Source organism: Panulirus ornatus, chromosome 12 (genome assembly GCF_036320965.1).
Source record: "Panulirus ornatus isolate Po-2019 chromosome 12, ASM3632096v1, whole genome shotgun sequence".
Taxonomy (NCBI): Eukaryota; Metazoa; Arthropoda; class Malacostraca; order Decapoda; family Palinuridae; genus Panulirus; species Panulirus ornatus.
The window spans coordinates 39,564,935-39,590,397 of NC_092235.1; the positions used below are offsets into that span (position 1 = coordinate 39,564,935).

At 40.8% G+C, this 25,463-nt stretch overlaps 2 protein-coding genes across 4 annotated transcripts in view; both read right to left on the bottom strand.

Annotated features, from left to right (window-relative positions):
• Window positions 1-7,688, bottom strand: part of LOC139752024 (uncharacterized) — an 85,331-nt gene extending 77,643 nt beyond the window's left edge. For 2 of the 3 annotated variants that reach the window (XM_071667807.1, XM_071667806.1), the window contains exon 1: window positions 7,303-7,688. Coding sequence is in view for 2 of the 3 variants with exons in the window: in XM_071667806.1 (XP_071523907.1) it covers window positions 7,303-7,325 (23 nt within the window). In the remaining variant the exon portion in view is untranslated. The remainder of the gene's footprint in view (window positions 1-7,302) is intronic. The other variant, XM_071667805.1, reaches the window with a different exon arrangement.
• A 6,280-nt stretch (window positions 7,689-13,968) lies between these two features.
• The window catches only part of LOC139751736 (uncharacterized), a 96,717-nt gene continuing 85,222 nt past the window's right edge, over window positions 13,969-25,463 (bottom strand). Inside the window, exons 4-6 of the mRNA XM_071667289.1 lie at window positions 19,779-19,940; window positions 16,489-16,620; window positions 13,969-15,955 (exon numbers count right to left, since the gene is read on the bottom strand). Of these exons, the coding sequence (XP_071523390.1) occupies window positions 15,859-15,955; window positions 16,489-16,620; window positions 19,779-19,940 (391 nt within the window). The 3' untranslated portion in view covers window positions 13,969-15,858. The remainder of the gene's footprint in view (window positions 15,956-16,488; window positions 16,621-19,778; window positions 19,941-25,463) is intronic.

The window sequence follows — 25,463 nt, forward strand, 5'->3', positions numbered from 1 at the left end:
AATCCATTTGCTTTTCTAAGTATTTCTCACATACATTCTTCAAAGCAAACACCTGATCCACACATCCTCTACCACTTCTGAAACCACACTGCTCTTCCCCAATCTGATGCTCTGTACATGCCTTCACCCTCTCAATCAATACCCTCCCATATAATTTACCAGGAATACTCAACAAACTTATACCTCTGTAATTTGAGCACTCACTCTTATCCCCTTTGCCTTTGTACAATGGCACTATGCACGCATTCCGCCAATCCTCAGGCACCTCACCATGAGTCATACATACATTAAATAACCTTACCAACCAGTCAACAATACAGTCATCCCCTTTTTTAATAAATTCCACTGCAATACCATCCAAACCTGCTGCCTTGCCGGCTTTCATCTTCCGCAAAGCTTTCACTACCTCTTCTCTGTTTACCAAATCATTTTCCCTAACCCTCTCACTTTGCACACCACCTCGACCAAAACACCCTATATCTGCCACTCTATCATCAAACACATTCAACAAACCTTCAAAATACTCACTCCATCTCCTTCTCACATCACCACTACTTGTTATCACCTCCCCATTTGCGCCCTTCACTGAAGTTCCCATTTGCTCCCTTGTCTTACGCACTTTATTTACCACCTTCCAGAACATCTTTTTATTCTCCCTAAAATTTAATGATACTCTCTCACCCCAACTCTCATTTGCCCTTTTTTTCACCTCTTGCACCTTTCTCTTGACCTCCTGTCTCTTTCTTTTATACATCTCCCACTCAATTTCATTTTTTCCCTGCAAAAATCGTCCAAATGCCTCTCTCTTCTCTTTCACTAATACTCTTACTTCTTCATCCCACCACTCACTACCCTTTCTAATCAACCCACCTCCCACTCTTCTCAAGGGTAAAGGGTAAAGGGGAAGAGTGGTTTGGGAATGTCTGTGGAGTAAAGTCATATATATATATATATATATATATATATATATATATATATATATATATATATATATATATATATATATATATATATATATATATATATATATATATATATATATATATATATATATATATATATATTATATATATATATATATATATGCTTTGAAGAATGTATGTGAGAAATACTTAGAAAAGCAAATGGATTTGTATGTAGCATTTATGGATCTGGAGAAGGCATATGATAGAGTTGATAGAGATGCTCTGTGGAAGGTATTAAGAATATATGGTGTGGGAGGCAAGTTGTTAGAAGCAGTGAAAAGCTTTTTATCGAGGATGTAAGGCATGTGTACGTGTAGGAAGAGAGGAAAGTAACTGGTTCTCAGTGAATGTAGGTTTGCGGCAGGGGTGTGTGATGTCTCCATGGTTGTTTAATTTGTTTATGGATGGGGTTGTTAGGGCGGTGAATGCAAGAGTTTTGGAAAGAGGGGCAAGTATGAAGTCTGTTGTGGATGAGAGAGCTTGGGAAGTGAGTCAGTTGTTGTTCGCTGATGATACAGCGCTGGTGGCTGATTCATGTGAGAAACTGCAGAAGCTGGTGACTGAGTTTGGTAAAGTGTGTGAAAGAAGAAAGTTAAGAGTAAATATGAATAAGAGCAAGGTTATTAGGTACAGTAGGGTTGAGGGTCAAGTCAATTGGGAGGTAAGTTTGAATGGAGAAAAACTGGAGGAAGTAAAGTGTTTTAGATATCTGGGAGTGGATCTGGCAGCGGATGGAACCATGGAAGCGGAAGTGAATCATAGGGTGGGGAAGGGGGCGAAAATCCTGGGAGCCTTGAAGAATGTGTGGAAGTCGAGAGCATTATCTCGGAAAGCAAAAATGGGTATGTTTGAAGGAATAGTGGTTCCAACAATGTTGTATGCTTGCGAGACGTGGGCTATGGATAGAGTTGTGCGCAGGAGGTGGATGTGCTGGAAACGAGATGTTTGAGGACAATGTGTGGTGTGAGGTGGTTTGATCGAATAAGTAATGTAAGGGTAAGAGAGATGTGTGGAAGTAAAAAGAGCGTTGTTGAGAGAGCAGAAGAGGGTGTTTTGAAATGGTTTGGACACATGGAGAGAATGAGTGAGGAAAGATTGACCAAGAGGATATATGTGTCGCAGGTGGAGGGAACGAGGAGAAGTGGGAAAACAAATTGGAGGTGAAAAGATGGAGTGAAAAAGATTTTGTGTGATCGGGGCCTGAACATGCAGGAGGGTGAAAGGAGGGCAAGGAATAGAGTGAAATGGATCGATGTGGTATACCGGGGTTGACGTGCTGTCAGTGGATTGAATCAGGGCATGTGAAGCGTCTGGGGTAAACCATGGAGAGTTGTGTGGGGCCTGGATGTGGAAAGGGAGCTGTGGTTTCGGGCATTATTGCATGACAGCTAGAGACTGAGTGTGAGCGAATAGGGCCTTTGTTGTCTTTTCCTAGTGCTACCTCGCATACATGAGGGGGGATGGGGATGGTATTCCATGTGTGGCGAGGTGGCGATGGGAATGAATAAAGCCAGACAGTGTGAATTGTGTGCATGGGTATATATGTATGTGTCTCTGTGTGTATATATATGTGTACATTGAGATGTATAGGTATGTATATTTGCGTGTGTGGACGTGTATGTATTTCCATTGTGTATGGGGGTGGGTTGCCCCATTTCTTTCGTCTGTTTCCTTGCGCTACCTCGCAAACGCGGGAGACAGCAACAAAGCAAAATAAATAGATAAATAAATAAATAATAAATACATATATATCTATTTACTTATTTCTTACATACATTCTTCAAAGCAATTACCTGATCCACACATCCTCTACCACTTCTGAAACCACACTGCTCTTCCCCAATCTGATGCTCTGTACATGCCTTCACCCTCTCAATCAATATCCTCCCATATAATTTACCAGGAATACTCAACAAATTTATACCTCTGTAATTTGAGCACTCACTCTTATCCCCTTTGCCTTAGTACAATGGCACTATGCATGCATTCCGCCAATCCTCAGGCACCTCACCATGAGCCATACATACATTAAATAACCTTACCAACCAGGCAACAATACAGTCACCCCCTTTTTTAATAAATTCCACTGCAATACCATCCAAACCTGCTGCTTTGCCGGCTCTCATCTTCCGCAAAGCTTTTACTACCTCTTCTCTGTTTACCAAATCATTTTCCCTAACCCTCTCACTTTGCACACCACCTCGACCAAAACACCCTATATCTGCCACTCTATCATCAAACCCATTCAACAAACCTTCAAATACTCACTCCATCTCCTTCTCACATCACCACTACTTGTTATCACCTCCCCATTAGCGCCCTTCACTGAAGTTCCCATTTGCTCCCTTGTCTTACGCACTTTATTTACCTCCTTCCAGAACATCTTTTTATTCTCCCTAAGATTTAATGATACTCTCTCACCCCAACTCTCATTTGCCCTCTTTTTCACCTCTTGCACCTTTTTCTTGACCTCCTGTCCCTTTCTTTTATACATCTCCCACTCAATATATTTATTTTTATTTATTATACTTTGTCGCTGTCTCCCGCGTTTGCGAGGTAGCGCAAGGAAACAGACGAAAGAAATTTCTCAACCCCCCCCATACACATGTATATACATAGGTCCACACACGCAAATATACATACCTACACAGCTTTCCATGGTTTACCCCAGACGCTTCACATGCCTTGATTCAATCCACTGACAGCACGTCAACCCCGGTATACCACATCGCTCCAATTCACTCTATTCCTTGCCCTCCTTTCACCCTCCTGCATGTTCAGGCCCCGATCACACAAAATCTTTTTCACTCCATCTTTCCACCTCCAATTTGGTCTCCCTCTTCTCCTCGTTCCCTCCACCTCCGACACATATATTCTCTTGGTCAATCTTTCCTCACTCATTCTCTCCATGTGACCAAACCATTTCAAAACACCCTCTTCTGCTCTCTCAACCACGCTCTTTTTATTTCCACACATCTCTCATACCCTTACGTTACTCACTCGATCAAACCACCTCACACCACACATTGTCCTCAAACATCTCATTTCCAGCACATCCATCCTCCTGCGCACAACTCTATCCATAGTCCACGCCTCGCAACCATACAACATTGTTGGAACCACTATTCCTTCAAACATGCCCATTTTTGCTTTCCGAGATAATGTTCTCGACTTCCACACATTCTTCAAGGCTCCCAGAATTTTCGCCCCCTCCCCCACCCTATGATCCACTTCCGCTTCCATGTTTCCATCCGCTGCCAGATCCACTCCCAGATATCTAAAACACTTCACTTCCTCCAGTTTTTCTCCATTCAAACTCACCTCCCAATTGACTTGACCCTCAACCCTACTGTACCTAATAACCTTGCTCTTATTCACATTTACTCTTAACTATACATATCTTTCAAACTATTCGCCATTTCCCGCGTTAGCGAGTTAGAGTTAAGAACATAGGACTGGACCTTTGAGGGAATATCCTCATCTGGCCCCCTTCTCTGTTCCTTCTTTTGGAAAATTAAAAAAAGCGAGAGGGGAGGATTTCCAGCCCCCCGCTCCCTCCTCTTTTAGTCGCCTTCTACGACACGCAGTGAATACGTGGGAAGTATTCTTTCTCCCCTATCCCCAGGGATATATATATATATATATATATATATATATATATATATATATATATATATATATATATATATATATATATATATATATATATATATATATATATATATATATATATGATTCTAATAAACAATATAATTTCTCTATGCATACCTAAGGAGGAAATTACTTGATCTCAGTGTTGCCTTACTTCTACCCATAAAAACTTACATGGACTTAATACATCTTTGTGTTTCCAATAACGTTTTCAAAGCTGAAGAAGGTAATTTTTATCGACAAAAATTTGGTCTTACCATGGGAAATGTCCTTAGTCCTATACTCAGTAACTTATTCATGGAATACTTTGAGACAAATTCTATCTTCAGTCAGTGTTCATCCCTCAGGACCCCACTATGACCCATAAATGCATTGAAAATCCTTATCAACCAATCAACAACAGTCATCCTATTCCTGCATAACTTCAAATACAATATCATCCAATTCAGCGGCCTTGCCACATTCCTTTTTTCGTAACGCTTCCAGCTACTCTTTTCTCTTCACCAAACCACTCTCCGTGATTTTCACTTTGCCTGCCTCCCTGACCCAATATACTAAATGTCCAACAGTATCATCAAACATTCAACAGTCCTTCAACATCCTCACTCCATCTCCTCACTTCCTGTTACCACTTCCCCTTTTGCCCCCTTCACCGGAGTAACTTTTTGTTCTATTGTTTTCCCACAGTAATTACTTCTTTCCAAATATCTTATCATCCTTAATGTTTAATAATCTTCGCTCACCCCAACTTTTAATTGCCCTCTTTTTCAACCCCTGCCCCTTCCTCTTGACCTCCTGCCACTTTCTCATGTACATCTCCAAATCATTTACACTCCTTCCATGCAAGTACCACCCAAACGCCTCTGTTTTCTCTTTCACTAGCAGCTTTACTACTTCAACCCGCCCCTCTCTACCCTTTCTAATCTGTTCACCTTCCACCTTTCGCATGCAACATGCATCTCTTACACATGCTATAGCTGCATCCCTAAACACCTCCAATCCTTCACGCAATCCCCTTGGTACAATTACCCTCCTTTTTGCCATTGTACATCTAATATCTCCTAGTATTTCTTCTCACAAGTATTTTTTCCAAGCTCACTTACCCTTAACACTCTCTTCACACCAACATCGTTACCTCTCTTGCGAAAGCCTCTATAAATCTTCACCATCGTCTTCATAAGATAGTGATCATACATCTTACCAGCCGCCCCTTTCAGCACATTTTCATGTGTGTGTGTGTGTGTGTGTGTGTGTGTGTGTGTGTGTGTACAGAGCTAGAAAGTACTAGAAAGCACGAAAGCTGAATAAGCTACATAAACAACAAATAAAGCAATAACAATTACTTATACAGTGTGAGTTTTTTTAAGGCGGGTCATTCACCTTGTCGGAATTTCCCTTCATATGATCATATAAATGTACCTCGTTAATTTCCCTTCATCTAATCAGATAAGAGTACCTCGGTCCATATGATACTAAAACAAAATCTATAGTGTCGAGGTGAGTCAGGGCAGTTTCAATTAACCTAAAACAGAATCGCCGTTTGACATCTCAAGGTGAACATAGCCATTTGCATTGCCAGTAACATCTCGCGGGTGTGAATGGTCGTCTAGTCTCCATGGGAACTGTAAGGTTACACGATAAGTCGTTAAGGGCACAGCACGTCGAGATTGGTGCTAGTACATATAGGTAATGGGTAGGTAGGTAACTGATATAAAAAGTGTTACTCTTGTGGGCTGACACTGACGAGAGAAAATAACGCTAGACAATGATTTCATAATATTTTTTACTGAAAGTTCATCGAAAGAGGAGTCAAGTTTGCGTGAATTTCGTATTCCCTTACAATATATGACCCATGTGTTTCATGGCATCACCTAAAAATTCACCTCCACGCTTTCCTTTCTAAGTTAGACCAGGTTAGTATCCTAATTTCGCTTTATCAAATATTTACCTTAACCTCAACCCAACCTGAGTTAGTCTGAAAAAAAATAAGTTGAGGAGTGCGAATCTTGTGGCGATCCGTTTGTCCAGGATGTCAATATTCATCACTCACTAAAGAATTTGAGAATCAATTTCCTAGTGCCGTGAGCGAGTTTAGGTGACAATACGTAGCCATGCACCTGTGCTTTGCTTTGCATTGTTTATATGAGTGGACTGATCAGGTGAAGCTGTTGTGTATCTTGCCTGCTGGTATCACCAGGTCGCTCTATAAACCATTTTCCGTAATATGTGTTTAGGTCTGGTTAACACCGGTTGCATCTCTCGTCACACCGTACGTGAATACTTGATAAATCACTTGCAAATTAAGTTTGTATCTATCTACCTCTGTCTACGGATCTTATTTGTTAATTAAGAATATCAGAGAAATTCTAATGAATAATACAACGGACTTTCAACCTGACCGTCGCGGGGACCGGGAGGAACTGACGAATGACCGACCTTGACCTGAGGTCGATGCTCCCGGTACACTAGCGAGACCTCAGCTGTGTGTTGGCAAGCATTTCTCTCAGTGTTGTCAACCCATATAGGGGAAGATGTCTTTGAATGCACAGATATTAAGGGAAAATCTATTTATGTCATTGGTAGAAGCCATGATGATAGAAATATGATGGACAAGTAACTACAAAATCCTTCTCGGGTAACGGGAAAACATGACAGCCATAAACCTTGACAAAGGCAATTAACATACCCAAGCAGCAGCCAGCAGGACATGGTTAACGTTGGTCTAGATGAGCCTGACAGGTCGACACTAAAACACTAACTGCCTCGTCCAACAGTGATTGATTGAAGTTAACTGGGTTCGGAAAAATAACAAAAACCGAGAGCGCTAGTAAAAAGGCAACATTGTAAGGCAGCAGAGGCGGGTACAATGACACAGCCAAGCGGAGCACTGACACAACACAGCTGTGAGTCACCTACAATATACAAAAGAGGTGATAACACTGAAAGCGTGCAGAACACAACAGTGGGACAGGAAGAAGGAAGCAGTTGCGTGGGAGAGGAGAGTCTCCCTCACTTTTCACGGGTCCAGGATAGACTGATGCGTGTAGGGAGTTTAGGACCCACCCCGAGCCTCCTCTCTCCTCCCTAGACCCCGCCCAGCCAGAACTACCCCACTCATCCTCTCAGTGAGGCTTCATCAGACAGACAAACACACCATCCATTACCTGACAAAGGGGGACTTTGGGTATCTATCAAGTTTACTGGTATATTTTAATGTTTAGGTATCTTTTACCTTCACATTCGTTATTACCGTGCAATCACAAACATAGACACAGATACGCACAAAAACATGCTCAACATATACAAACACAAGCATAAGAGTGTAGAACTTTACCTGCACTGTATAGATGGGAGAAACCCACTTCGTAGATCACATTTTTACGTGTTCAATTTCTCTTTTTTTCATCTTTTGGCTACAGTTAAATCAATGTACCATTTGTTATCATTATCATTGTTATCATTATTATCATTATTATCATTGCTATCATTATTATTATTATCATTATTATTATTATTATTATAATCATTATTATTATTATCATTACCATTATTATCATTATTCATATTATTAGTATTATCATTAATATTATTATCATTATTATTATCATTATTATCATTATTATTTTTATTATTATTATTATCATCATTATTACTATTTTTTTATTATACTTTGTTGCTGTCTAGCGCGTTAACTAGGTTGCGCAAGGAAACAGACGAAAGAATGGCCCAACCCACCCACACACACATGTATATACATACACGTCCACACACGCACATATACATACCAATACATCTCAACGTATGCATATATACACACATACAGACATATACATATATACACAAGTACATAATTCATACTGTCTGCCCTTATTCATTCCGTCGTCACCACGCCACATAACGAAATAACAACCCCCTACCCCCGCATGTGCACGAGGTAGCGCTAGGGAAAGACAACAAAGGCCACATTCGTTCACACTGTCTCTAGCTGTCATGTATAATGCACCGAAATCACAGCTCACTTTCCACATCCAGGCCCCACAGAACTTTCCATGGTTTATCCCAGACGCTTCACATGCCCTGGTTCAATCCAATGACAGCACGTCGAACCCGGTATACCACATCGTTCCAATTCACTCTATTCCTTGCACGCCTTTCACCGTCCTGCATGTTCAGGCCCAGACCAATCAAAATCTTTTTCACTCCATCTTTCCTCCTCCAATTGGGTCTCCCACTTCTCCTCGTTCCCTCCACCTCTAACACATATTTCCTCTTGGTCAATCTTTCCTCACTCATTCTGTCCATGTGCCCAAACCATTTCAGAACACCCTCTTCTGCTCTCTCAACCACGCTCTTTTTACCACCACACATCTCTCTTACCCTTTCATTACGTACTCGATCAAACCGCCTCACACCACATATTGTCCTTAAACACCTCATTTCCACAACATCAACCCTCTTCCGCACAACTCTATCTATAGCCCATGCCTCGCAACCACATATCATTGTTGGAACTACTATTCCTTCAAACATACACATTTTTGCTTTCCAAGATAACGTTCTCAACTTCCACACATCTTCAACGCTCCCAGAACTTTCGCCCCCTCCCCATCCTATGATTCACTTCCGCTTCCATGGTTCCATCCCCTGCCAAATCCATTCCCAGATATCTAAAACACTTCACTTCTTCCAGTTTTCCTCCATTCAAACTTACCTCCCAATTGACTTGTCCCTCAACCCTACTGTACCTAATAACCTTGCTCTTATTCACATTTACTCTCAACTTTCTTCTTTCACACACTTTACCAAACTCAGTCACCAGCTTATGCAGTTTCTCACACGAATAACCTACTAGCGCTGTATCATCAGCGAACAACAACTGACTCATTTCCCAAGCTCTCTCATCCACAACAGACTACATACTTGCCCCTCTTTCCAAAACTCTTGCATTCACCTCCCTAACAACCCAATCCATAAACATATTAAACAACCATGGAGACATCACGCACCCCTGCAGCAAACGAACATTCACTGAGAACCAATCACTTTCCTCTCCTCCTACACGTACACATGCCTTACATCCTCGATAAAAACTTTTCTCTGCTTCTAACAACTTGCCTCCCACACCATGTATTCTTAATACCTTCCACAGAGCATCTCTATCAACTCTATCATATGCCTTCTCCAGATCCATAAATGCTACATACAAATCCATTTGCTTTTCTAAGTATTACTCACATACATTCTTCAACACAAACACCTGATCCACACATCCTCTACCACTTCTGAAACCACACTGCTCTTCTGCTCTTCCCCAATGTGATGCTCTGTACGTGCCCTCACCCTCTCAGTCAATACCCTCCCATATAATTTCCCAAGAATACTCAACAAACTTATACCTCTGTAATTTGAGCACTCACTCTTATCCCCTTTGCCTTTGTACAATGGCACTATGCAAGCATTCCGCCAGTCCTTAGGCACCTCACCATGAGTCATACATACATTAGATAATCTTACCACCCCGTCAACAACACAGTCACCCCCTTTTTTAATAAATTCCACTGCAATACCATCCAAACCTGCTGCCTTGCCGGCTTTCATCTTCCGCAAAGCTTTTACCACCTCTTCTCAGTTCACCAAATCATTTTCCCTGACCCTCTCACTTTGCACACCACCTTGACCAAAACACCCTATATCTGCCACTCTATCATCAAACACATTCAACAAACCTTCAAAATACTCGCTCCATCTCCTTCTCACATCACCACTTCTTGTTATCACCTCCCCATTTGCGCCCTTCACTATGTTCCCATTTGTTCCCTTGTCTTACGCACTTTATTTGCCTTGTTCCAAAACATCTCTTTATTCTCCCTAAAATTCAATGACACTCTCTCACCCCAACTCTCATTTGCCCTCTTTTTCACCTCTTGCACCTTTCTCTTGACCTCCTGCCTCTTTCTTTTATACATCTCCCACTCATTTGCATTATTTCCCTGCAAAAATCGTCCAAATGCCTCTCTCTTCTCTTACAATAATAATCTTACTTCTTCATCCCACCACTCACAACCCTTTCTAATCTGCCCACCTCCCACGCTTCTCATTCCACAAGCATCTTTTGCGCAAGCCATCACTGCTTTAATGAATACATCCCATTCCTCACCCACTCCCCTTACGTCCTTTGTTCTCACCTTTTTCCATTCTGTACTCAGTCTCTCCTGGTACTTCCTCACACAAGTCTCCTTCCCAAGCTCACTTACTCTCACCATTCTCTTCACCCCAACAGTCTCTCTTCTTTTCTGAAAACCTCTACAACTCTTCACTTTCGCCTCCACAAGATAATGATCAGACATCCCTCCAGTTGCACCTCTCAACACATTAACATCCAAAAGTCTCTTTTTCGTGAGCCTATAAATTAACACGTAATCTAATGACTCTCTCTGGCCATCTCTCCTACTTACTTTAAAGCAGGTATTCCCAATCACCAGTCCTTTTTCAGCATATAAATCTACAAGCTCTTCACCATTTCCATTTGCAACACTGAACACTCCATATCCTCCAATTATTCCCTCAACTACCACATTACTCACCTTTTCATTCAAATCACCCATCGCTATAACCCGGTCTCGTGCATCAAAACCACTAACACACTCACTCAGCTGCTCCCAAAACACTTGCCTCTCATGACCTTTCTTCTCATGCCCAGGTGCATATGCACCAATAATCACCCATCTCTCTCCATCAACTTTCAGTTTTACCCATATCAATCTAGAGTTTACTTTCTTACACGGTATCACCTACTCCCACCACTCCTGTTTCAGTAGTGCTACTCCTTCCCTTGCTCTCGTCCTCTCACTAGCCCCTGACTTTACTCCCAAGACATTCCCAAACCACTATTCCCCTTTACCCTTGAGCTTCGTTTCACTCAGTGCCAAAACATCCAGGGTCCTTTCCTCAAACATACTACCTATCTCTCCTTTTTTCTCATCTTGGTTACATCCACATACATTTAGACACCCCAATCTGAGCCTTCGAGGAGGATGAGCACTCCCCGCGTGACTCCTTCTGTTTCCCCTATTAGAAAGTTATCATCATTATCATTAATATCATTATAATTATCATTATCATTATCATTATTAGTATCATTATCATCATTATTATTATCAATCATTATCATTATTATTATTATTATTATTATCATTATTATTATTATTATTATTATTATTATTATTATTATTATTATTATTATTATTATTATTATTATCATTATTATTATTATTATCATTATTATCATTATTATCATCATCATTATTATTATCATTATCGTTATCATTATCATCATTATCATTATTATTATTATTATCATCATTATCATTATCATTATTATCATTATTATCGTTATCATTATCATTATCATTATTACTATCATTGATATTGTTATTATTATTATAACTATTATTGTTATCACTGTTATACAAACAAATCTGGAAAAGATATTAACCTAATGCCTAAGGAAACTCGAAAACCATTTCGTGTCACCGAAGTAAGTCATAATGCCGAGGGAGTGGAAGATCGGAGATCACTGGGAGGCTTTGAACTACAGACTAGTCTCCCTGACGTGTATAGTCTGTATGGGACTTAAAAAAAAAAAGATACTCAGGAAGTAGAAATTACCGGAGATAAAACATCGTTTTAGGGAAAGGTCATGTGTAACTAGCCTCTTGTGTGCGCGCTAGACATTGTCATCGGTACCACTTGAAGGGTAAATCCAAGCGCCATCTTTGGGAAAGCTATAGATCCGCTTATCCTATCTTCTTGATAACAATCTGGGTGGAGCAACTTTTAGATTTTATGACCCCATGTGTAGACCCACCCTCTGGACTAAAGGAGTGTTTTTTGTTTAAGTTTTATGAATCTTAGTAACAATGCCAATGAGGAACAATAATTTGTTGTGATGAATTGTTTCCTTTGTAGAATAAAAAACATTCCTGGCAGACATGAATGTGAACCATAAGATGGCAGTTGTGAGGCCTTAAAAACTAAATGATACTCGAACCAGACTGATGACAAGCAGAAATTACTTGCTAAGACATATAGGTTTCCATATGATAATATAAGAAATAGCTCCCCACCCCCATAGTGGCACTGATAACCCTATTTTAGAATGAGGTCAGTATTGGATACAGGAAAGGTTGGGTAGTTTGTTTGTGTCTGGAATGATTCGAATCATTTGACTGTACTGCATGAAAGGCTGATTAAGAAGCTGATCTCGATGCAGAAATAAAGGGGAAACCCCCTCGATGGACAGAAGATCATCTTGATGGAAGGGAACATAACGCATGTCAGAGGAGATTACTCATAATAGGTTGAGGTCGCTAGGTGGAGTTCCGCAGATTTCTGGTCTTGGACCATAACTCTTCTTGATTAATGTGAAGGAATAGCTTGAAGGTAGGGAATCCTACCTGAATATGTTTGCAGTTTATGCAAAGGTGGGGAAAGCGAAAAGCGTGTAAGATTGCATCAAGTTATGTATAAGGAAACCATGACATATACCAAAGTTGGTCTTATTCATGGTTGATCAAGTTCAACCTGAGCTAATGTAATGAGGATGGATCGCATAGAAAGGATGCTTCGATTTGAATATCATATAACAAGAAATAAACTGCAGAAATCTAGATGTAAGAGAGCAAAGGGAACAGAATTTTGCCTAGCCTGTGTCCAGAGTCTGCCTTAAGAAATAATTAGGGAGACCATCTATCTTCTGGCACACATTAGAACCGCATTCAAGTTCATGGATAAGGAAATATTCAGAAAGTTATTCAGTTCATACACAAGACCAAACCTAAGGGAAATCTTTACAAGATCATATAGTTCACTGGAGGGTAACTGACTTGCTCACTCAATCTATTACTTGGGTCCTCAAAAGCTGCATTTGACGATAGTATTTCAGATGTTGGAAATATACATGAATCAAGCAACTTTGAGGATGACTTTGAAATTTTTGCTTTGTTCGGAGATGACATCATGATGACAGTGAACTGCTGAATCCGTGAATATTGAGTGTTATGAAATTTGAACTTAATTAATATTAAATCTGCAATACTATTTACATACATGAAAGTGACACGAGTAAACTTATTTATGTACAATATCACTTGTTCAGGCGTGAACTTAATTAAATGTACGAAGACAGTGATCGTGTTGACACCTGAATTTGATAAATGTAAGACGTCAGATGATATGATTTATCCGACCTTAGTTCAAATTAGAAACCTGAATGATAAGCATACATCTACTGCAGTTTGTTAATGGGTTTAGAAAAATACATTTTTCAAGAATATGTTATTTTATTCTTCAGCTTTACATTATTCTATTGCATAATTAATCCCCCAAAATTTAAGAGAAGTCAAAAGATTAACAAGTGAGTAGTCATACATATTTTCTTTATATTTTGGTGGCCATTTTGACAAAGTTCTACATACCTAAAACAGGTCATGCTAAAACTTTACTTATAGAAAGATGTTCTCAACTAGGATTTTAATGAATTAGTTATACATTTTTAAGGCTGCCCTCTTAAATTTGTGGAATCGCCCTAAGAGATTCGTTCAAGAAATAGATTTTTGAAGTCAGCGTAATCTTTAATCTTTAACTTGAGAAACAATTGCCAAAACATTTAGACTCGAAACATTAACCAAGAGTCTCAGCTTTGGGACTAAAATGGCCAAAGAGACATGTCTTAAAGTTAGCCAAAGGCATCCTTAATAGAATAACTAATGCTGATAAGTTCACACTGACTCGTAATGTTTTAGGAGACCTAGCTGGACGTAAAGATGCTGAGACGCCACTTAGTACTATCGTTGTGTATTGAGTACTGCACCACTGCCAAGGCATACACAGTATTAGGACTAGAAACTGAAGTCTTAACAGTTAAGAGTTAGAATGGGGCACAGATATACCTGGCAGGTAAAACATGTTCCTTGAGTTGGCAAAAGTAGGTATAGGTTATGTACTGAGCCATAGATTACACACTAAAACATTCACATCACATTGGCTCTTTATCGCTGACTTAAGACACCCATATCTCAGATTTCATGGACTCTTCAACTACTTCACTGACATGGACGCACCTGACGATGTCATAATACTGTTCCAGGGCTTTCCAAGCACTTAACCCTCACCTATACTTGTATTACTTCTGTAAACTCAAGTTTGTTGAGTGCCTGTAATGCCTTACCTACACCATAGTTTGTGGCGTGGTAAATAAGTAATAAAACTCGAATAATCTTGGATCGTTTAAGAGACCCAGTTACTACTGTAATTCCATCATTCCAGTTAAACTGTTAACTTCTTCTCGTATCAACAGCTGATTCTTTACAACTGCCTCCGTGACAGATTAAGTTCATCTGCTCCCCTTGGACAGGAGTAGTACAGAGCGCCATGCTTCTTTGTACATTACTCAGCAAGATATGGACATCTATGGTCCAGCAGTTAGCATTCCTGGCCGTGACGCATTCACGGGCCGCCCAGAGTCGATCTAGGGCTTCAGTTGCCCACATCGTCTTAGTCAACACAAAAGTTTATAAGGCAAGTGGTTAGACATCAGTAACTACACGTGTTTTCGCAGTGTGAGGCAATGCAACTACATGTGTACATAATTATTAATATTAGTCCACTTGGAGTATGATATAGTCCTGGGTTCACTGTGAGTTTCTATGACCCGTCCCTTGAAATATATCTAGCTTTTTCCTGGGTCTTTGTTCTATTTAAGGATTGAAATTTTCTGTCTATAGATATGAAGTTCTGACCAAGGTAACATTACCTCCTCCTCCTCAGTGTGTGTTATCCTTACGCTTTAGTGACTTCCAGAGGTCATCAACTATGTTGGCGCTTTTCATAGTATTTCCCTTCAGCATAAAGATAATTTCGTTAAGCTCATTACATCTGTTCGTTGGACAACTCATCATTTCAGAGTTACTTTGATTCAGCGCTTTCAAAGTGGTGTCCAAGTGACATTCACTTGTAGTTTAATTTCTTGAGTATTAATGAACTCAGGGGAAAAAAAATCAGTAATCAAAAAGAGAGTAAGTCTGTACCCTACATGTTTCTAATTCAAAATCCAACTGAGAAAAATCATAAGCTAGTTCATTTGAATTATTAGTATTAGAACTTTCTCCAGTTTGCGCCGGAGAACACCATCTGTCATTCACCTGTTGTCACATTTCTTTAGCACTTGTAAGATTCCCATACATTAGTAGGTGGTGAAATGCTTGTGCATCTGGTGGAGCCGGTGGGAACGTGGCCTTTGTAACAGGTCTGGATCAGTCCGCAACACATGAGGCGTCATCCTGTGGGTCCAACATTAGTAATCTAAGGGATGGCACTGATGTGGAGTTTTACTGTGGCCGTTTATAGATAGTGGTGTGTGGGTGAAGAGTGAGAGGGTGTCTGTCGATCATGGACTGTGGGTTTGGAGGCATTTGTACGGTCGATGTGCGTGGGTGAGACGCGTCCGTGAATCCTGGGTCACGAGAGACATGCGTCCTCGTTTCGTGTTGGTGAAGGGCACCTGTGAATCTTATGAAGAGGACCTGAGTCATGTATTGGCTGCTGGGAGTGTAGATGCGGGGCTTATAGGGAGGGTGAAGTATTCATGTGGGACGTTACACATGGTAATATCTCAAATGAATATGACTAAAGTATTTAGGTAAAGTATAACTTAATATGCATTCATATTAATACCTCAGTACGGTGTGCATACTACTAGGGGCTTATTTAATGAAAAAGAAAACGAATACCTTAAGTTACATAAAGAATACTAATGTAGCCTGTCCATGTGTGGCTGGCAAGTCTCTTGCGAATTTGCGTGTGTAAGGTATACCTTAGGAAAGCTGAGGGAGTGTCGTCCATGGTGACGGTGCCACCATAACCCGGGTACTGTAGGGAGGCTGCCAGTGGCTTCAGAGACGGGTGAAGGCCTTCTACGTCATCACGAGGAGCTTTCACGTTGTAGCTGCATCGGTAAATATCATAACTCAGTGGTAAAGTACACCAATATATCTTGTCCTTTTTCTTATACATATATTGATTTCAGACATGTATATGAGTAATTGAATTCACCCAAGCGGTGATCAGACTTAAGTAAAACGTACCATAGTAGTCTAGCTACAGGTGATCACATAACGTTTGATCAGCAAGTTACGGTACTTCATGCAGTGCTGTCTTTAGTATGGTTCGCATCTGTAACAACTTACTCAGCAACTTAAATACTATACAGGTGTGACTATTATATAATGCACATTTTATAAAAGTCACTAGATATAGGGATTATCGAGGATGCTTGTGTCCGCTTGAGGTTATCATTGTCAGGATGATACATAAGCGCAGCTCACGTCTGTGAGATTTGTCAATGTCATGAGAAGCTTTCATGCTACTTGTGTGTGTGTGTGTGTGTGTGTGTGTGTGTGTGTGTGTGTGTGTGAGTGTGAGTGTGTGTGTGCGTGTGTCTTTATTGGCAGTTCAGTAGGATAAGGAAATACTGTCTTGTCGCTGGTCATTCTGAATTTTTGAACATTTGCGAATATTGTAGTAAAAGTTATAGCAATAATACGAGGATTGGAATGGCTCGAACTGCCACCTATCTTTGAGACAGGCTGTATTAATGAGCGCTTCCAAAAAGAAAAGAAAGTTTTAGTTTACACATAGAAGCGTGATCGACGAGCGAAACGAGCGCAAGTTACGAAGCTCACACCTTAGGACGCGAGGGGCAATGCCATCTCTTCCATATACCTCGTCTGTGTACGGAAAGTGATGTGCTTTTAGAACTGTTCGGAAAAATAGCAGGAAGGTGTATACGATTAGTAAAAGATACTGTACGGAGTAAAGGGGTGATAGAATGATTCAAATTGGAATTAGAGGAAAATAGAGAACAGGAATAAGTTGTTCTGTCACCAGTCGACACCACTAAAGTATCATCAGAACAGAAAAAAAAAATACTGCGTACGACCACGAGGGTCCCTCTACCTTCAGTTCTTGTTCAGGCATCGCCAAGGGTGGGCGCGTCATTCGGCGCTCCTCTCCCTTATTTATACTTGATGGTGTGTGGGTCCGATAGATCCATGGAAAGTCATAGTGTGGGGGATAAACAAACTATGAATAATAAACGCAGGAAAGCTCTCCGCGAGTCAGCAGGAAGCCGGTGGTCTGGAGAATGGATACCTATGATTTTATTAGTTTTTGTGTTTTAATGAGAGGAATTACTTTTTTCATATCAATTCTTTTTTTTCAATAAGCACTTCAACTCATATTTTCTTTACTTTTATATCTTGATAAGGTTCATGTCAATTTTTTGTTTTCAGTAGGCTGTGATTAGAACTAGTTTCCCTTTATTTTTCTATCGGATCTGTTGAACCTAAGCGAAATCGTTCTATCAAGTGACGATAGTGTTCTAGGGTTAAAGATACTTTTGGCTGGCAACCCAAAAGACCAATCAGTAAAAGAAGAGAAAATGAGAAAGTGTCACCTCACGTATGATACATTACAGTGTTTTTGGGCGATGTTTGGAAGCTGAATGCAAGACGGAGGATAGAGTATTTTTCCCTGGTCCAGGATGCTGGGGCCCTTACCTGAATGTCTTCAGAATAGGGGTAGCTGAATGACAGATTAAAAGAAGGGAAAATATTACAGAAAGAGGGGAATACCTGCCTCCATTTCCATAGCAATAACTACTATTATACGCTACTATACGCCCAGCAGAGACAGAAGCATCGTCCAAGGAGAGTTATTAATCTTCAAGGAAAATCCATATGAATGTTCGTAAGTTAACCATGTCAGAGCTATTAAAGAGGTAATGTTGCAGTTTAGTGGGGACAGCCGGAGCTGGGGGTGTGGGGAGTTAAGAGACGTTTACAAAAGTGTGATCAGACGAACACATCAGGAGAAAAACTGTACAGCTACATCGTGAAGGTTCAGAGATAAGAAACAGGTTCAGAGTGTTAAGGGAGTAGACATGACATTTTGGTGTATGGTTGGGATGGTTAATAATTTCCTCCAGACCATCAAGAATGGAAAACGTGTAGTCTTCGACCTCTTAACCATGTGTTAAAGGAGTTCAACCACTTCTTTTGGTATTCGTTGAAAGCTAAGCGGGGGATCTAACTTTAAGAATGTTATGGTTTCGTAAAAAGAATCTAGATAGTCCAAGAAAGTTATAAAATCTGTGGAGTTAGGAGAACAGTTTGTAAAACAGAAAAATACAAACCATCGGGAGACATACGCTTTCTGACACCCAAGTTTAGAAACTGAAGGTGTATGAGGCATAACTGGTGTTGGAATAAGCGAAAACTTCCCTTCAGATGAAATTGTGAGTGAAGGTTATATATGAAGATGTGAAAGAGAGTAATGATAACATCACTGGAAAGTTCAGTGTTCGAGAGAGATAAAATATTAGGAAGGTATCACCTACCTACTCTTCTTCAAAAGAGAGGCCAGTAAAAAGACGTGAATGAGCGGAAAAAGATTCAGGTCTATCCAGGAGGTAGAATTTCCTGGGGGGCCGGCTCTACTACTACATGAGCCTTCCCTCTCGTTGGCAACAGAGATAGGCTGGAGATCTGAAAATCTTCATAACTCAAGCCTTAAGCTTTCTGGACTCTCGTATGTCTGTGTTTAGTTGGCTGTAGTCATGTAACGGAGGGAGAAGGAAGGATACGAGAATAGAACGCGGAAATAAGCAGGATTGGCATATAGCGCATGTGTGGAGATGACAAGATCAGGCCAGATACTCAGTTTTAACGACACAAAAAGTAAGGCCAGTAAGCATGTCATAGAGAGTGTCAGACAGTTCTGGGCACAATATATAAACTTCCCAAGTCAGGCCAGGAACACTTCCCTAAGTGGTCTCTGTCTACAACCTGATGCTGAACCTACACCGATCTTTCCCACACCCAATGCTGTCATGCCTGTTGTCTGCCCAAACATATACCATGCCTGCACTCCAGCCTATCATTACCTAACATGCATCGTAATAGGCTGCTCAATACCCAATTCATGTGCACTGCAGACTTTTTACCGTAAACTTATGTTGATCATGAAGTAATATGTGAATGTTTAAGACCAACGGTAACATCGCAATGTAACAATAGTTCCATGGCGAACTCTTGCTCCACCAACCTGAGAGCGTAAACGGAATAAAAGTTCCTGTCTTCTGGAGGAGGGAGGTGTGGGGAGGAGTTGGAGGTGAAGCCCGAACTCCTGCTAGAGCGGCCGACTGTGACACGCTCGTCCACGGCTGCCTGGTCCCCCAGCGTCCACTGGTACACCAGCCGCTCCACCCTTGCCCGGGGTAGGGAGAGAGAGAGAGAGAATCACGAAGAATCCATAGCAAATGGAAGAAAATCGCTTAAAATCATTCAATGGATATAATAACCTCTACGAAAACTTAGCTGACGGTTAAGGATAGAAAATCACTGAAAATCTTTGGCAGATGGAGAAAAAAAAATCCTTTGACTATGGGAAATATAATCCCTTAAGAATGCTTAGAGGAGGGACAGGGAGAATAGATCACAAAGAACTCCTGGGTGAGAGAGAGATAAGATAAAACGAGTACTTAGTTACCAGTATTTAAGACGAGATTTTGACAAAAGGCAGGGCCAGTGCGTAATGCTCACCGCAGGAAAACGAGGTACAAAGGACGTTTGCGTGACAGTTTGTCAAATGTTATTTATGAGAAGGAGATATTGTATGCTCGTGAACTGAGAACCAGCACCCAAGTGTAGGTGAGGCAGGAAGGAAAGACACCTAGTAACTGGGCCAAAGGAGTGACGACAGCCATTAAAGTGCTGGTTCACTGTGCAGCTATCAATAGCTCTCCCGATACCCAGTAATATACCTCACTAGACAGTGACTGCATACCACCTACTGCCTTCTAAGAGAGAGAGAGAGAGAGAGAGAGAGAGAGAGAGAGAGAGAGAGAGAGAGAGAGAGAGAGACAGACAGACAGACAGACAGACAGACAGACAGACAGACACAGACAGACAGACAGACAGAGAGACTATGAATAGTGGATCATGGGTCATATACATAGCAAAGAGAGAGTATATGAAGTATTAGGTATATCTTCAACAGTTGAAGAAGGTGTCAGATATTATGCGGGTGGTGATTATAACTCGACCTTAACAGCCTTGAAGACTTTGACAGTTGATTACCCTAAAGCCCAAATTTGAAAAAGAAAGTGAAAATACTTATGGATTCAAATAGAAAAGAGTTGAAGGTCTAATCAAAAACCGAGAAAATGTTTGTTATTTGGGAAATATGATATGAATATTAAGTTTTATTTCTTCATTTGGAGGCTCCAGTCACGGACAAAAGTCTACAGCAAGAGCAGGCATTAACTGAAAATATAGAGAGGTCAATGGCATGGAAAAAGTAGTCAAGGGAATTTTTGAGGAAATAAAAAAAAATAATAATGTACCAGGTCATAGTTACTGGAAAAGACATGAAATGGTAGAGACTTTCAAAGCTTCGAGGTGCAGGGGAAAATAACAGTTATCAAAACGGCCAACCATTGAGATGACAATTACCACACAATAATCATGTGACACAGCAGCTTGCCGAGTATTCCGTGGTCTAGCTAGTGGTAGGAACAAACAAATAACCAGCTCTCAAAAGCAAATATCAAAGTGATATCTATAGAATAGAGAAAGCGAGTCAATATTGCGGCATAGGGTAAGAGGGCAAAGTTTTGAAGTTAGCCTGGGAGAGGTGATAGGTAGGACCGCTTTCGACTTGACTCTGTTAGCTCGGAGTACAGAGCTAAAACCAGTGCTCCATACTAGGACGGATTAATCCTCTATATAAACGGAGCAACTGTTTGGAAGAAAAGAAATTTCGACATCTAAATAGGATTCCTTGTTTCTTAGAGGCAGACTCAGCTATTTCCGTAAAGTGGGGTTTCCAAAATATAGTGGACGTTACAGTAATACCATGTATGTTCATTGAGTAGAACCGTCGAAAGAGAGACGACAGTTGTCAGGAGTTTTCGATAGAGTGATGAGTAGAAACTAAGTCTTGAAGGCGTTAAAGTTACCCAGATTTCGTCTACCCCAATGATATATCCTGTTTAAGTCTGAGTTTATTGAAGCTACTGTGTCGAAACGAGATATGGAACTGAAGGATATGGAGGAATGCAGTGCTCAGCTGTTAGTGTGTGAGAATATTTAGGTATTTGCAGAAGAGAGAAAATCGTTGATAAAATGGAGAAAAAAGTGTAGAAAACAGGAAAGAACCTTGAGGGACATCGTTGTTAAGGGAGAAAGGGGGAGAGGATGATCTGTCAACAACAACGGAGACGGATCGACCATAGGGAGCAAAGTGAAGGAGGGAAGCCCAAAGAGGGAAACTTAGAGATGAGACTCCGATGCCACACCCTGTCAAAAGCTCTGGCAATGTTAAGGGCGTCTGTATAGGATTCCCCAAAATCTCTCAGGGATGATAACCACACATGAGTTAGATATATAAGAATATAACCAGTAAATTTCGCCTTATGGAGGCCATACTGGTGATTGGTGAGAAGACCGTGAGATTCAAGACAGCTAAGGATATGTGAGATTAGGAGAAATTCAAAGGACGATAGTACCACCCTGGGCAGCTGCTGTGAACAGCCTTCTACTTGATGGACTGTTCCAGGAGTATGGGAAACGATATTCCTTGAGTTGGCTTGGGTATTGGTAGGGGCTAATACACTACCACCTGAGCCCATCCTATCGCTGACAGCAGTCACACAAGAAAGTGTCGTCATAGGTGAATACAGTAAAATTGCGTGGGTTGTGGGATGGGCCATTCATTACTCTACAACCTGAGCCCTCCCTTTCATAGGCTGTGGCATCACTATATAAGTCATTACAGAAAAGGACTCCTGTCAGAGGAGCCTTCTCGAAGCATTAATGCTCGACCCTCACCTTACGCTAGGGTGTGTGTGTGTGTGTGTGTGTGAACACAGGAGTAAAGATCTGGTACATATATACAAGATTAAGAGACGGGGCCATAAGAGGGTAAAAGTCTCTCCCCGTAACGCACAAACAGTAACCAAACAACTCAAAACACACACTCACACGCAAATACAAATGTGATATTTCACACAGAAGTAGCGATGTCCCAAGCAGCAGCCACTAATTCTGGGTGAGGGTAAACACCGGATAGGGCAAGAAATCGGGAGAGGTGGCTGAATAAGTGGGCGACATGGCAAGTTTAAACAATGGAGAGACACCCGCTCACTTTCGTTTAAACTCTGTATTTACCATTCCTTCGTATGTGGCCTGGGTATGACATTATAAGTACTCCAGAACCGCGATTGAATACTTTTTTTGTTGGAGGCTCCAGTCAAGGACAAAAGTCCACATCAAGACCTGCCAAAGAAAAAGATGAGACAAAGGAAGAATTTGCGAATTCTGGAGGAAGTAAAAAGCTGTCTTAACGATATATACAGACCGAAGAGAGTACAGTGACATAAGCACGTACATGATAGGTACATATATAAAGAAAGGGGTGAATGTGCTGTTGATTGTTTGGCAAGGATTTTTAGAGTATGTATGGATCATGGTGAGGTGCCTGAGGACTGAGGGAATGTATGTATAATGTCACTGTATAATGGAAAGGGGGATAAAGATTAGTGTTCAAACTATAGAAGTATAAGTCTGTTAAGCATACCTGTAAGTTGCATAGGAGGGTATTGACCGGGAGAGTGAAGGCATGTACAGAGCATCAGATTGGGGAGGAGCGGTGTGGTTTCAGAAGTGGTAAAGAGTGTGTGGGACAAGTCTTTGCCTTAAAAAGTGTGTGAGAAATACTTTGAAAAGCAGATGGATTTGTCTGTGGCATTTATTGATCTGGAGAAGGCATATGATAGGGTTAATAGAAGTGCTTAGTGAAAGGTCTTAATATAATCTGGTGTGGGAGGTAAGCTAATAGAAGCAGTGACAAGAAGGAGGAGAGGAGAGTGAATGGTTCCAGATGAAGGCTGGTCTGCGGCAGGAGTGTGATATCCCCATGGTTGTTCAGTTTTTTAATGGGTGGAGTGCTGAAGAAGGTAAATACAAGTATGTAGTCTGTGGGGGATGAGAGGGCCTGGGAATTCAGTTAGTTGTTCTTTGCCTCTGATACAGCACTGGTGGCGGATTCGAGTGAGAAACTGCAGAAGTTGGTGACTGAATTTAGAAGAGAGTGTGAAACGAAAAAGTTGAGACAATTTTAATAAAAGCAAGGATATTAAGTTCAGCAAGGTTGAGGGACAAGTTAGTTGGGATGTAATCTGAATGGGGAAAACTTGGAAGAAGTGAAGTATTCTACATACATGGAAGTGGATATGACAGCGAATGGAATCATGGACGTGGAGGTGAATCGTAGGGTGGGGGAAAGGGCTAAGGTTCTGAAAGTGCTAGAAAAAATGTGTGGAAAGACATTTCGATATATGGGAGGGCAAAACTGGGTATTATTTAAGGAATAATAGTCCTAACAATATTATATGGATGTGAAGCTCAGAGGAGGAGGATGGATGTGTTGGAAATTAAATGTTTCGGACAATATGTGGTGTGAGGTGGTTTGATCGAATAAGTAATGAAAGGGTAAAAGAGATGTATAGTTGTAAAAGAAAAAAGTGTGATTGAGGGAGCTAAAGAGGGTGTGCTGAAAAAATTTGGACATAAGGAGAGAATGATTAAGGAAACTTCACAAAGAGGATAGATGTGTCAGAAGTGGAGGAAACAAGGAGAACGAGGAGGCCAAACTGGAGATAGAATTATGGCGTAAAAAAACATTTGAGAGATCGGATCCTGAACATACAGGAGGGTAAAATGCGTGTATAAGATAGAAAGAATTGGAAGGATATGGTATGCTGTCCATGGACTGAACCAGGGCATGTGAAACATGTTGGTAAAGCATGGAAAGGCCCATGAGGTCTGGTTGTGGATTGGGAGCTGTGGTTTCGATGCCTGTTCCTGGCACTACCTTGCTGATGCAGAAAACAGCGATCAACTATGAAGAAAAAAAATTATATATATATATATATATATATATATATATATATATATATATATATATATATATATATATATATATATATATATATATATATATATATATATATATATATATATATATATTTTTTTGTCGCTGTCTCCCGCGTTTGCGAGGTAAAGCAAGGAAACAGACGAAAGAAAGGGCCCAACCCACTCCCATACACATGTATATACATACGTCCACACACGCAAATACACATACCTACACAGCTTTCCATGGTTTACCCCAGACGATTCACATGCCTTGATTCAATCCACTGACAGCACGTCAACCCCGGTATACCACATCGCTCCAATTCACTCTATTCCTTGCCCTCCTTTCACCCTCCTGCATGTTCAGGCCCCAATCACACAAAATCTTTTTCACTCCATCTTTCCACCTCCAATTTGGTCTCCCTCTTCTCCTCGTTCCCTCCACCTCCGACACATATATCCTCTTGGTCAATCTTTCCTCACTCATTCTCTCCATGTGCCCAAACCATTTCAAAACACCCTCTTCTGCTCTCTCAACCACGCTCTTTTTATTTCCACACATCTCTCTTACCCTTACGTTACTTACTCGATCAAACCACCTCACACCACACATTGTCCACAAACATCTCATTTCCAGCACATCCATCCTCCTGCGCACAACTCTATCCATAGCCCACGACTCGCAACCATACAACATTGTTGGAACCACTATTCCTTCAAACATACCCATTTTTGCTTTCCGAGATAATGTTCTCGACTTCCACACATTCTTCAAGGCTCCCAGAATTTTCGCCCCCTCCCCCACCCTATG